This window comes from Limanda limanda, chromosome 13 (genome assembly GCF_963576545.1).
Source record: "Limanda limanda chromosome 13, fLimLim1.1, whole genome shotgun sequence".
Lineage (NCBI taxonomy): Eukaryota > Metazoa > Chordata > Actinopteri > Pleuronectiformes > Pleuronectidae > Limanda > Limanda limanda.
The window spans coordinates 8,648,808-8,662,783 of NC_083648.1; the positions used below are offsets into that span (position 1 = coordinate 8,648,808).

Sequence of the window (13,976 nt, forward strand, 5' to 3'; positions counted from 1 at the left end):
AAGTCCAACATTTTCACTGTGGAATAGATCATTTCAGGATTTTCACTGTGGAAAATATATCATTTCAGGATACTTCAAAGTACTGTAAAAACACTTTGCTCAATAAGTTCAGAGAGAGACTGATATGCCTGTGTTCAGGACCTCTCTGACTACCTACATACTACATATCAAACATTGTTACTGCATAGATTCGGAGATTTTTCAAATTAAAGTCCAACATTTTCACTGTGGAATAGATCATTTCAGGATTTTCACTGTGGAAAATAGATCATTTCAGGATACTTCAAAGTACTGTAAAAACACTTTGCTCAATAAGTTCAGAGAGAGACTGATATGCCTGTGTTCAGGACCTCTCTGACTACCTACATACTGAATATCAAACAATGTTACTGCATAGATTTGGAGATTTTTCAAATTAAAGTACAACATTTTCACTGTGGAATAGATCATTTAAGGATTTTCACTGTGGAAAATAGATCATTTCAGGATACTTCAAAGTACTGTAAAAACACTTTGCTCAATAAGTTCAGAGAGAGACTGATATGCCTGTGTTCAGGACCTCTTTGACTACCAGTCGCTAATTAACCTCCCTCCAGTATGCATGTCTTTGGACAGTGGGAGGAAGATGGAGAGTAAACCCGCACAGACATGGGGGGAGAACTGAAGGTCAAACTAAACCTTAAAACACCCTGATGAGCACATCACAAGAATGAAGAGAGACAGAGATGCAGAAATGAAAATTGCCGATGGAATGATTAACAATACAGATGTTTGTGTTGAAGACTAATTTCAAAGTTGACGGTGTTTTGGTGGAGAGCAGGAATGCTTTCATCCGCGTTAGTTTATTTCTCTGTCTTCTGGTAGCAGGATTATGAAAAAATGACTCTGGTAACAACATCGACAGAAACATGTCATATTGGTCAGGGCAGAGTTTTGTGTGCGGATCAGGGGGCGTTTTTTTTTTTTTTTTACATTTTTGACGATTTCTCTAAAATTCATGTATCTTGAAAATAATCGGGCATGATTAGTGGACTAAAGTTAGCAATTTGGTGCAGATCCAATTTAAAGATCCTGTGAATTTAAATGTGGTTTCATAAGGGGGGATTTTGAGGTTTGGCAGAGGTATGTGAGTTTTCATCTGTTTTATTATACCTTAGGGATTACATTTTGGGCAAAATGACTTGATGACATGAATATTTCCGCAGTGCACAAGCTGAACAAGAGGATACAAGTGGATAAATTAATGCAAAGCTTTTTCTGAGTGTGACAGGTTCATTTGACTACATAGAAAAAAGGCCTGTGCCACTTTTATAGCTGAACATGGACCTTACAGAGTCAGATAAGGAGGATTAAATAGAGGCTGTTGCTTCTTCACTTGATCATTCAGGTCGTTAATTCGGTGTCACGAGAATAAAAAAAAAGGGCTCGCCAGAGAGTGAACATGACGTGCTGTAAAATGGCCACAATAACCCGGGCTGGGCTAATGCTTTGTTGCAGATTAAAGTGTGAATCATTAAGGAGGAGACTGATCGGGGCTGTGGGGAAATTAAGGAGAGTTCATTTTAGTTCACATACTGGTCCATGGAAACAGCTCTGGCTCCTCTCTGTGATTTACAGCTACTGTCTGGTGCCTTGTCGCTCGACGTGTTTATCCTTAAAGTCTTTAACAAATCCTCCTCTCTCCCCGTCCTGAATGCATTGCCACATTAAGATGGATATAAATTTCTGTCTGAGGATCACTGAATTCATCACCTCGGGTGCAGCAGGACGTTTGCTGCTATTTTTCTAATTCGCCCATTTTTTTCCTAGAGAGTTGGGAGTCGTCGGTTTGGCAATTCCCTTAAACAGTTTGTCCTGCAGCCGCGGCTCATCCATCAGACAAAGACCAAGTGCCCCATAGGGTATAATTCTGTCAGACTTCTACTACACACCAGTATCTGTCTGTTGTGTCATTGTTGATACACCCACACACACACATATGCCAAGGTTACAACCGGTGAGTTACACAGCCACGAAAAACTCATAAACCAACACGTTGCCTGCACCACAGGCTGAAGACGAGGGTGAGATGCTAATTTTGCGACCGCCAAGGACGAGGCAAGGAAGTAAAAGCTGCACGACAGAGAGAATCTGTTTATCTCCTGGATCTGTGATGGAAGGCAAACACAGGCCGAAGGAACTGTATCGGAAATCACGAGAGGAAAAACAGACACTTTGTTCTTTTACGCAGATGAGAAGAGGAGCCGGGGTGATTCATCAGGTTGGCGTCATTACCATAAAAACGTCAGAGGTCTGATGTGAGCCCTGCTCTCTCCTGTTGGGGCTTACGAATGTGAACGTAATGGAAAAAACAGCATTAATGACCACTCGACCTCTTAGAGGGAAAGGTCACAGCAGATGTCCTATGAAGGGATATTTCTGCCCAGATAAGAAGACGCAGCTCAGCATGTGTCACTGAATGAAAGAAAGTATCAAAATTATAATAATCCTACACGGCTGTTTTGGCAGTCAGCAGATATACAACTCAAATCACTAAATAGAGAAATATTTATTTATTCCAGTTGATTTCCAGAGACTTGGAGAAGCAGTTTATAATATTTGAATTACACCAGAATTCAAATAAAATACTTTTTTATTCAGTAATGTTTTGTTTACAATGACTTTTTTCTCCCTTTTTTGTGTTATGTTAACAAATGTGATACAAATAAAAAGAAACAATTAAAAACGTAGCCGGAAAACATAAAATTAAGTATAAATATATACATTTGGATTCCAATTGTACACTGTAACCTACACATTACAGAATCATCTTTACATTGGGATATTTTGGATGCGTGGCCTCTCACTTCATTAACAGACATGACCATTCAACACAGGCTGCTCCACATCATCCACCACCATGATTCTCTCAGTGCTGCTTCCAACACATAAATATACCAACTTTTCAAGCACCCGCAATCAAAGCAAATCTGTCATCGACTACAGAATGCGCCATTCCTCCTCAGAACATGCTCTGCCTCCTGAATATCCTCAGCCTGGTCAAGAATGTAAAGTAGATAAACGTCAAGCTCACCAGCGCATTCTTCAGAGGGTACAACACAGGCGTCACATAACCAAACACAACAATCAGGGCGACCCGGAAGATGAAGAAAGGAAAGTCCTGCAGAGCCACTCCAGCAGAGGACAATAACGGGTTGTTAGGCGTGATGACCATGCGGAGTGTGGACAGGAAGCTAATAATATAGACAGGGAAGACCCAGGCTGAGTAGAAGATCGAGGGCTCTCCTGCTACTCTCATCATCTCCACAGTGTCCAACCAGAACAGGAAACTATCCACAAACACCTCCGACCTCCCGTCCCTCCTCCACAGGAAGCCGAGGTTACCCGAGTAGGACCTGTTGCGTGAGGATGAGGAGTACAGGTAGGCAGTGCTGGGCCCTCGTGAGCTGGGTGTTGAGTGGGTGGGTGAGCTGGCAAAGTCCCGCCATCTGCCCGACGTGCTGCCGTTTTTGGTCCCTGGAGAGCCTGGGGTCAAACCGTTCTGGCCTTCATCAGGCTGCAGCTGGCTGGAGACGGTGGTCACCTGCTCCAGGTGGGTGAGGACCGGGCCGTGGGTGTCAAAGTCAGGATCCAGGCTGTCGGCTGCAAGAGCGCATACACAAAAATGGTTAAATAATCAACATGGTATCATCTATAGTAGATTGATAATCATTACAGTTGCACATTAGGAGGTGTGCCAAAAGGCCTTCTGTGAAAATGTCCTCTCTTTGACAAGTCTTACATTGACCGAGGAGCCTGCAGGGGCGAAGCCTCTCTGTGATATCCACACAGATGAGGGAGAAAAGCACCAAGGAAACGGGCAACTCTGTGAAATGGTCCAGTCTGTGTCCGCTGTCCACCTGCACCTACAGTGTGACGATAACAGAGGAAAATAAATATCAATTCAAGAATCTAAACAAGAGCTGACTTGCCACTTAGATAATTATAAGGGATGAAGCAGGAAGAAACGAAATTGACATTTTTTATTGCAACTTTTGGCTCGAGCTCCTGCATTCGGGATTTTATGAACCTGTCCAATTTAACTATCCCATAATTACAGACATTAAGACGCTGCTGAACGCCCCGAATACAGAATACAATATTAGATGTGTAAAGGTCTTTGAGGTCAGATGCTCTTATTTGTGTCTTTGCTTGTCTGAGCATTAAAAGGACACATTTGAACTTGTGTGTCTTTTAACGATTTAGGGGGGAATTTAAGTTAATGTAAAACCTGGCAGGTTTACTATAGGTTACTGAATACCCCAGACTGAGTACAGTCTTGTGACAGGCCACACATTCCAATTGGCTTTTTCGTTTAATGATGATGATGATGCCAAAGTCCTCCTCAGTACATGCAGAGCAAATCCTCTGAGGCTCAGCCAATAACTAAATCTCAAGGGACTAGGGAGCAAGACAGGCGCTGCCTCTCCTCTCCTCCGTGGTGCACTGGGCCAAGTCCACCATCACTCACTGAGTCATTTTCCTGCTCTAAACACATTGTCTTACACGCGGGAGCCATAGAAACGAGTTGAGCCACAAATGGACTGTTTATGACAAATATCTCCTCAGTGACGGGAGGATCGGTCACGATGACGTTACCTTGGAGCTGGCGACTAAAACAGCAAAGCACGGTAATGTGCAAAGGATGAGATACGCCAGTGCCGTCGGTCTCCTGAAAAGACAACAGAGGTCATTTTAGGACACGTGTGAATGACCATCATCTGAATATGATGAATAATTTATTTTTAAAGGTGGACAGACGGTAAATCACAGTTATTCAAGTATAATTTGACAAATCTGAGTATGTGTTATGCTTCTTGATACATTCCATTTTTACTCATGTCATCTGTCTGTCATCTGTATCATTACAAGTTATCTACATAGTGTTTTCTTACATTAGTCACAATAAACCCCTTATCAGACGGACCTTTAAAACCACTGAACTGAGCAGGGCTGCATTTTATTAATTATCAATTCAATGTTTCCTTTTAAAAATGAAAAATACAGTTATTTCCTCTCTTAAAAACTATATTATCACTATTAATATTACACTGCACATACAAGACATCCCATTATTTTACAAAATATATTTTATTAAAAGGTGTTACCTTTACATCGTGAGTAAGTCTACTTATATTTACATTTTTCTGATGATATTTTTGAATTCAGAGGGATTTTTTTTTCACCTAGCCAATTGTTTTTACATTATTTCTACTTTCCTACAGTAAGTGGTTGGATGCAATACATTTACTTTATTACTATACTTCAGTACATAGAGTACTTTTCACTTTTACCCCATTAGATATATCAAGAATATCCCTTTCCCTGAAATGGTATGTGATTTAGTCATTTTCTCTCTCATAACCGGTCTATATTCCTCCAAATTAGTTGTACTAGATACATTATTTTACCTACATGTAAATACCTTATCCCACACATCTCATGTACTCACCACTGTGTGATCTCTGCGATTGAACCTTGCCTCTTCAGAATCACAAATTTGAGAGGAACCCACACCAGCAGGGTCACAGAGGTCACATAGGCCATAGAGACCGCCACCACGAGCCAGTAGGCCGTCAGATCGCGTCCTTTCACGTCACGTATGAGGCCGGCAAACCTCTCCATGATCACAAAGATCGGTACGACGAGGGCGGCAAACTGCAGCACCTCGTAGAGGACCAGCTTGACCGTCTTCCCCGAGGTCATGGTCCCTGAACACCAGCTGCTGGTCTGGACTTGGAGCTGAAGACTTTGACAATCATCTCCCACAAGAGGAGCCAGTGGAGCCGTTGGACTCTGCACACTGACATTGCTTACACTGCACCGGGGGCTGTATTCTTTTATTGCTGAGGTAATGAGGTGGTCATGCTCACCTTTTTATGGGCTCACAAAGAAGAGCACTCCCATCCCATAATAACAAGGGAGACAATTACATTGAGTCTGATGCTGGTCTGGAAACATCGTCCATTTTAACAGGGGGATTTTTCAATCAGTAAAATTATATGAAAATAAAAATGATTGTTTATATTAATGTTCTGCGCTGTTTTTACGCTTGCATCAAAGTTAACAATATTAATGATTTTTAAAATATTCAGGAGCTGCAGTTCAAAACTGCTTTTGCTCTTTAAAAATGTCTATCGGGACTTGTTCACTCATGTACGCTGATCTCCATCTAGTGGCGAAGCAGAGGACACATTTTAAACCTCCTGAACATTTGGTTTAAAGACCAATACTGTGTCTCAGTCCATAATATGAACTGGTTCTAAACAAGGGCGTAACATCAGGGTTCATTCAGCGGGACAGTTTTGATATCATAAATGAATATGTGATGTGCTCATACTAGTTATGTGACGAAAAGAATAATGGTGTTGATGTGGGCAACAGGACAATATCAATAATTATCGAACCATAGATTTCATCAACAGCAATATAAGAGATTTGTGTACTGTACAGTATATCGATAATGCTGCACAGTGCAAGTACAGCGAGGATCATGAAACACATGATTGATTCAACTGATTTGTTAAATGTTTGCCTTTTATCGTGTCATTCCCTGCTCAGTTTAAAACCAGAACCTTCAGTCAGGATATAAAAATCTGACCTTTAACTTAAGAAACAAGACATTTATCAAGATAATCATCAATATCATATAACAGGAAGAAAGAAGTTTAGGCTTAGCTTTCCAAAGGTGCAGCTTTAACAACAAACATATTGTTTAATGTTAGTAATACTACTCATGACATTTTAAAGTGTTGATTTTTTTGTACATTATATATCAAGAGGTATGTATTGATTTAAAGGATACAAATGTTCAGGGTTTTCATAATGTCCTGAGAATGCAGTGTTGAACATCAACAAATAAACACAATGCATTTCACTTTCTGTAAAAGTATCTCTAGAATCAAGAAAACGAGATACATTTCCTGTACATTTGGCCTGGTTTTATTGTGAATACCAATTTAATAAGTATGGTTAAAAGAATACATACAAACAGCAGGATACAAGTTTAGACAGAACCGTTACAATAATGTCGGTTTCAAACTTAGAAACAGGCAGCATCTCAATCCTGTACATTAATCGGGGGGGTGCAGACCCTGCGGTGCAACATGTTACATTGGGATGACGTGAGGGACAAACTGGCTTCTGCTACCGTGGTTCCAGAACAGCAGCTACTTCGATATTGTCGAAGCCTCTTAGATCCAACAGATTTAACACTAGTTCACCAGAGCATTGAAGGCAGCACAGGAAGGGATTCTTTATCTTTGAATCAAATAAGTTAATGCTAAAATAAAAAAACAAGGTCTGCATAATAAAATGGCCTCTTGTTTGCAAAGTCCCAGGTTCCAAGCACTCGAGCTGCGGGTTGTTTTAGCTTCTTAAGGCGGCACAGGGACGACGAGAAGCAGCACATTTGAAAGATAGGATCTCAAGAGTCGGCTCAACACATGATTTCATCTGGTTAAACAGATTTAAAACAGCTTCATTTAGCATCATTCGATATTATACAACATAAATAATTTCCCAGTCTCAGCCTTTTGCATTCCACTCCTTTTGTAAAAATCAACTCTTTTCCAATGACTTGACACTTAAAATTCACATAAATGAGTCGTATATAAATTTATGAGAAGTAGACTTTGTACTTTTGATCTTTCCTCAGCGTGCCACGGTCACCAATAGCTTATGGAGGATTTGGTTAAGAGAACTTTACAAATCTTGAACGTACTTGTCCAGGATCTGAAACCACATCACCTCCCCCAAAAATTATATTCATGTACCTGCCAATTGGTTTTGACATGGATCTGAACAAGGGTCCATTGCAAGATTTGTCTTTTCTTTGACACAAGTTAAATCAATGCATGGATCTTGAGAAAAAAAAAAAAATCAAGCATATTTAAAAGGAAGTGATACCGATGAGTGTGTCGGTGCAGCTTGATTGATTTTACAGGGACAGTTTGGCCGTAGCGGAGGTTTGCGCTCTCCTCTAGTTTCTGCTCAGCTTCAGATAGGGTCTGTTTTGGGGTTGAAAAGTTCTAAGATATGACAGGGTTAGGGTCTGAGATGCATGTGGAGGGGAGTGTTTTGATCAGTTTTCACATTACCATTCGACCCTACAGTACGACAAGCATGTATCAAACACAGAGAGAAGTGTCCATGTTCTCGTGTGAGCCATTTAAATATACAACGAAGTTTGGCAGAATATCACTTACTCCACCTCTGAATACATACATCCTGTACTGGTTCTCCATTTAAAATAGCTTAACAATAATCAAAACATACTTAAAATGCACTACAAAAAAGAAAAGAAAAAACTCCATAGTATTAATTTTTCAACACTGACTAAAGAGATGCTTCAAATACACTGGAGAGGTTCAGAGAGTCCCCCCCCCTTAGTAGCGTAGTCTGTGGTACGAGTCCGTTAGAACAGCTCCTGAACGGAGACACAGTGACTCCTACATCCAGCAACAAGGATGCAGAACTGCTCGTTTTAGAAATAAAGAAAAACTCTGCAGGATAATGTGAGGAGTCACTGAAAGAAAACAAGAAAACGATCTTGTATTTATCTAGCATGTGGGTTTTGTTTTCCACGGTTTTTCCCTCTTTGGCTTTTACACCTTTTCATTCATCTGTCACATACGACCGCAGAGTTTCCCTTTAAACCCACCTTGAGCTGTGTTAACAGACATCCCACCCATGAGGTCATCATGTGGCTTCACTACTGGTTCAGTACAGTATATACAAGAGTCATGTGCATGCTTGAATTCCTCTCATTTCTTTTCCCTCCAAAAAACAAAGTGGCTTCAGTTTTCAGTACTTCTAAAAATTAACAAAATATACAGAATGTAGTAGCCGGACGTTGATTTTTTTTAGCATTGCCAAACGTCACTTTCATGATATTTAAATAAAAAGCAAGGTAATGGAAGTCAACTCCCCTTTTTTAGTGATGCGATCAGCACCACAGTAGATTAGTGAGAAGGCTGTGGTGTGTGATGGTAAATCATCAAGTACGACTGATGATGTGTGAGCCAAGTGCTGTAAGTGTATCGCTGTGTGTAACTGCTGTACACTTTTCTGTAGTGTGTGTATAGGTTGCGCAGGTCCAGTGTGCATGAAGGAATGCCTTTGTGCATTCACTTATATTGGTACTTGCATATGGATTGTGATGTTGGATTGAAGTAGTTACAGTTACACTTGTTATCGCGAAACATTTTGGTTAGGCTTCATTCAACAGGTCTGCAATTTCTTAATTATTTCCTCGAAAGTTTTCTGGAATTTGGTTTCAAAGATAAAACACTACAGAAACTGGTTCACTTGTTAAAATTATTCAATGACTCAAATATTTTTAATCACACAGTAAACTAGCTGAACATGCAAACATGTGAGGCCTAGTCTATTCAATCCTAAAACCTGTGTACGGTTTGAGGAATAAACTGGTTAATGTTTTGTTTTCCACCCGGATTGATCAAAAACTGACAATAGATTCAACTGAACTAGCAAAGATTAATTAGGACAAAGTTAAGTGATTCTTACCAGGAAACTTCAAAAGAAATTTGAAAAATACGGACCAATAATCATATTGAATAGGCCTGTCACAAGGAAATGGTTAATGCCAGGTCTTGTACGTTAAAATGGACAATGCATATTTTGCCATTAGATCTAGATTTGAGAACACGAGGTTTGAGGGAAATCCAGAAATTAAATAAGTGCAACTGAAAGCTCCTGCGCGTCTCCTCCATGTTCATGTAAATCAGGTGAAGACACGAAGGAGAAGAGCGAGTCTCCATTTTCAGACCAAGTGTGACTTGGGGCGAATTCTTAAAATCAAAGCAGACTTTTTATCTGCCAGATAAAATAACACAGACTGGCAAATGTCAAGGTTAGCTTACTCTTGTTGGTATTTTCCATCCTTCTGGTGTTTCACGATAAAAACAAATCATAAAATATAGTAAAAGAAATAATCTCTGACCACTATTCGATCAGGCCTGGTGCATGTATGTGTTTGCGTGTAAGGATAACAGTGACCAGAGGGGGCCCTATAGCAAGGCTTTCTCCGAGTAGGGGGCCTGTGCGGCGTCTGTGGAAGGTGCTATGCTTGGGCCGGAGGGGTGGCTGTAGTTTTGCGTGTGCGTCATGCCTGTGGGGACCGTGCCTGGAGGGGGGCCGTGGCCGGCAGCTGGGTTGTGGTAGTGAATGTCTGGTGGGGCCATGCTGCCTGGAGCAGCGCTGTAGACTGGAGGCTGGCCCATGTACATATGAACATCACTACGGGAAAGAGCGAAGCAACATGAATTTTAACACTCCAGCAAAGTGGAATCGTTAAATATTTGATGAAAAATTGAATCATTAATACTGAAAACTCTCCAATAGAAGACAGTGTTCAATAATGTCCAAGTCTCCAATAAACAGCTGAGGCCAGAACAAATACAAAAATGAGAAAGAAGATGGAATGACAGAGATAATGTCAACAACTTGTAGATTATTTTGTACCAGGACATCAAGATGTATGAGGGACTCACCTGGGAGCTTGCTGACCAGGTAGGGAGCTTCCAGGAGGAAGCTGCTCCATGGGAACACTGTAACCCTGCACTGCAGGACCGCTCATGGCATATGAACCTGATGCAGGCTGACCAGGGTAAACCTGTGGTCAAAAACATGCACAGAGTTGCTAATGTTAGAATTACTTGACGAAGAGTTAGATTGATGAAATACTGAAGTATCAAGATTACGAAATCAGTCTCTTAGGTCTCCAGGGACTAAAATTCCATCACGATAATGTTGGTGAAATTTGCAGAGGCAAGTAAAGGTAAAAAACAAATAAAAGCAACATCCTTGTCTAAATATTAAACTGGCAGGACGCAGCAGGTGTGACAGCAACATTTCAACTCCTGAGTAACTCACAAACCATGTTTCTACATTGTGAGGTACGAAGGATGCCACTTCAGATACACGGGCAATTTGCATTCACAGTGAATGAAAAGAAGGTTTTACGAAGGTTTTCTGGAGTCGTGCAAAGTAAAAGTGTCTCAGGGTCACTGTACCTGTTGTGCTGCATTAGCGGGCTGCTGCATGTAGTACTGTTGGCTCTGCAGCTTGGCATACATGGCGTAAACAGGATCCTCATTCATCAGCTTGGCATACAACGACAGAGATTCCATCACCTTCACATTCAGGTCTGACAGCTCCGAGTGCTTCCTGATAATACAAACACATGAATACAGTAAGACTTCCTCAACTACATATTTAATCAGGGTCTGATTATATTATTTGTCATATGTTTTAACGTCTGATGGTCTTAAGTTATTCACCTGTCTATATCCTCCAACTTCTGGTCAATAAGAGGTCCCATTTGATTGCAGGCACCTGATGGAATGTGTATGGTTACCGATTTCATCTCTACTCAAACATAAATTACCACAGTTGCTGTAAACTGATCATTTCTCACACCTTTATTCTTTTACTCAGATTATTTCAGTCTTCAGTTTACCTTCAAGCTGTAATAACTCGGCGCTGTCGGACTGGTTGTCTGTGGGATCTGCGCTCTGGATCATCTGCAGTAGCTGGTCCATTTTGTCCTGGAAGTTGTAAATAAAGTTTCTATGATGACTGTTGAATGATTTCGTGCAGTTTGGAAATAAATTCCTCCAGGGGTAATTACTTCATGAATTTATTTATTTATCATTATAATAGAAAATGTGTATATAATTGTTAGGTTTTGATTCTGACTGTATTGTAACTAATTTTAGGAGCAGGTGATGTTTTAAAATCCAGGTGATGTTTTAAAATCAAATCTTGAAACATCCCTTTAGTGACATTTCAGTGGAGCTGAACGACTCAGTGAGCCTGTGCACTTACCTCGTCTATGTATGCAGGCTCTTGTTCCGGCTCTATGGTCTCCACCTGGATTTCCTCACTGAACTGTACTGTCTTCTTCTCTGTCTTCACTGTAGATGTCCAGGTAAGCAAATGCAACAATAAAAAACAATGCAACAGTAGCAATCAGAAAGCTGCTGCAGTCAACACCCGATTACTAGTGAAAAATATGTATGGTTACCAAATGAAGATGAAAGAGTTAGAATCTCATGTAAGCTATTGAAGAATAAATAGACAGAGCAGTTGCCTGCCTAAGGAATGCACCCATGCAGAATGAGTAAATAAACGAGGGATTAAAGATTTGCAGGAGCATCACACAAATCAATATGAGGACAAGCAACAAAAAAAAATTGTGGCTGTAAAGAAGAAGCACAACAAACTATCAGCACACAGCAAAGGTCATACACAGAGAAAGCCAAGCTGGATGATGAGCAATACACTTCGTTGGTTCTGACAATTTATTGAACAACCTCAGCTTCTATGCAGACTGACAAAGCATCTTTTAACTACTGACATGCACGGACAAGCTGGTACATGCATTCCTTTCATGTGGAGCCCAGACGTCCTCTGGTGTAACTACATCTGACAGGAAGCCGTAGAGATGACAATTTGCTTTGTAAGATGTAATGCCCGAGGCTAAAACGTTTTGAGGCTCACACAGTAGAATCCATTGTAGCAGCAACGATGTTAAACACGCGCAGGGATCAAGTGAGCGGATAAATAAAGAATGTGAATCACTTCACGAGACATGGAAGCAGTTATCAAAGCAACACATTGATCTGTGTCTACACAACAGGTCTGTTAGATCAGAATAACGTAAAACATGTAGGAAGCTCTTGATAAATATGTCCAAATCGCTATAATGACAATTCTCATATGACCACTAAGTACCAGGAGTGTTTTTGGTTTATGTTACCAATAACTCAACTGTGTTGTTTGTGTTTTACAATTGAACTGTATTGTTCTTTGTATCGTTTCACCAGCCGAGTGCAAGCGATAAAGTATTTTCCTCTCAGGGATCAATAGAGCAATACTGCTAATAGACTAAATGGAGATCAAAGAACTAGATGACATAACTGGTGTGTGTGTGTGTGTACTCACTCATCTCAGGCTCTGCAGTGAGGTCAGCAGTCACAAAGTTAGAGGGGAACAGTCCAATTCCCTGATACGTTTCCCCTTTCCACCAGTTGGGGTCACTTAAATAAAAATTCACATATGAAAATAAACTAATATATTCAATTTGATATGCTAACGGACCCTGTCACCTGTTCTGGGATCAGATAGGTGCTTCGGATAGTCTTTGTCAAGGCACCCCCACTCTGAGAACACACTGCCTGGCAGGGGTACTACAATTCGGCCTTTTGTTTACATCATCTCCCAGGTGACAGGGCCCTGCACACTCCATGACGTCATCATTTAATACGTTATTTTGTTAAATATTAGGCTCTTGTAATTCCAGAAAAGTAATTCCAGAGGTTTTCATCAAATGGGAACAGAATCCAAAACCTGTTCAGCAGCTTCGTTGAGATGTGATCACGCGAGGTTTTTTTTCCTTTGAGATGGAAGATTCCGGACACGTATCAATTGTTTGCTCAACAACAGAGCCATGAAACTGTCCGGAATCCTGTTATCTGACTAATCCTGGCATGCTGCGCTAACTTGCTTATTTGTGTGCGTTTGTGCGCGTTTGTGCGAGTAGTTCACCTGTCGTCCAGGATAGTGATGATTTCTCCAGACTTGAAGGTGAGCTCGTTGTCCTCAGCAGCCTCAAAGTCATAGATGGCGCGGACTTTCCTGCCGTCTGACTTGTGGGAGGAGAGCAGGCTGGAGGTGCTGGGGTAAAGGCCCGACAAGGACGTCTGCGGACGTTGCTCCTTCAGCGACAGCTCGATAGCTGCAAACATGAGTTAGATTGTTGCTTTGCTCTTGAAAGACCTTGCACCTTTTAAACCTGCCTAAATATTAATGCAGTTCATAAATCCAGTGTAAATTGTGATTTATGCAAATTCCAAAAAAGGCAAAGGTGTCAGTAGAATTTTTGAAGGACAAAACTCCTTTTCTCAACTGCC

At 40.9% G+C, this 13,976-nt stretch overlaps 2 protein-coding genes across 2 annotated transcripts in view; both read right to left on the bottom strand.

Annotated features, from left to right (window-relative positions):
* Positions 1-3,001: 3,001 nt before the first annotated feature.
* On the bottom strand, positions 3,002-5,751 carry tmem236 (transmembrane protein 236). Its single transcript, XM_061085172.1, has 4 exons — positions 5,492-5,751; positions 4,639-4,711; positions 3,782-3,905; positions 3,002-3,642 (listed from the first exon to the last, which is right to left on the bottom strand). The coding sequence occupies exons 1-4, from the start codon at positions 5,743-5,745 to the stop codon at positions 3,002-3,004; spliced, it is 1,092 nt and encodes a 363-aa protein (XP_060941155.1). The 5' UTR covers positions 5,746-5,751.
* Positions 5,752-6,958: 1,207 nt separating this feature from the next.
* Positions 6,959-13,976, bottom strand: part of LOC133018277 (collectin-12-like) — a 34,115-nt gene continuing 27,097 nt past the window's right edge. The window contains exons 16-23 of the mRNA XM_061084597.1: positions 13,612-13,801; positions 13,009-13,103; positions 11,890-11,978; positions 11,522-11,609; positions 11,343-11,397; positions 11,076-11,229; positions 10,554-10,675; positions 6,959-10,299 (exon numbers count right to left, since the gene is read on the bottom strand). Coding sequence (XP_060940580.1) covers positions 10,071-10,299; positions 10,554-10,675; positions 11,076-11,229; positions 11,343-11,397; positions 11,522-11,609; positions 11,890-11,978; positions 13,009-13,103; positions 13,612-13,801 — 1,022 coding nt within the window. The 3' untranslated portion in view covers positions 6,959-10,070. The remainder of the gene's footprint in view (positions 10,300-10,553; positions 10,676-11,075; positions 11,230-11,342; positions 11,398-11,521; positions 11,610-11,889; positions 11,979-13,008; positions 13,104-13,611; positions 13,802-13,976) is intronic.

Excerpts from the sequence above, each read along its gene's own strand:
- tmem236 (XM_061085172.1), bottom strand. The coding sequence starts at position 5,745 with ATGACCTCGGGGAAGACGGTCAAGCTGGTCCTCTACGAGGTGCTGCAG. Across the intron at positions 4,712-5,491 it reads ATCGCAGAGATCACACAGTG|GAGACCGACGGCACTGGCGT; the intron begins GTGAGTACATGA and ends TTGTCTTTTCAG. Across the intron at positions 3,906-4,638 it reads TTTTAGTCGCCAGCTCCAAG|GTGCAGGTGGACAGCGGACA; the intron begins GTAACGTCATCG and ends GTCACACTGTAG.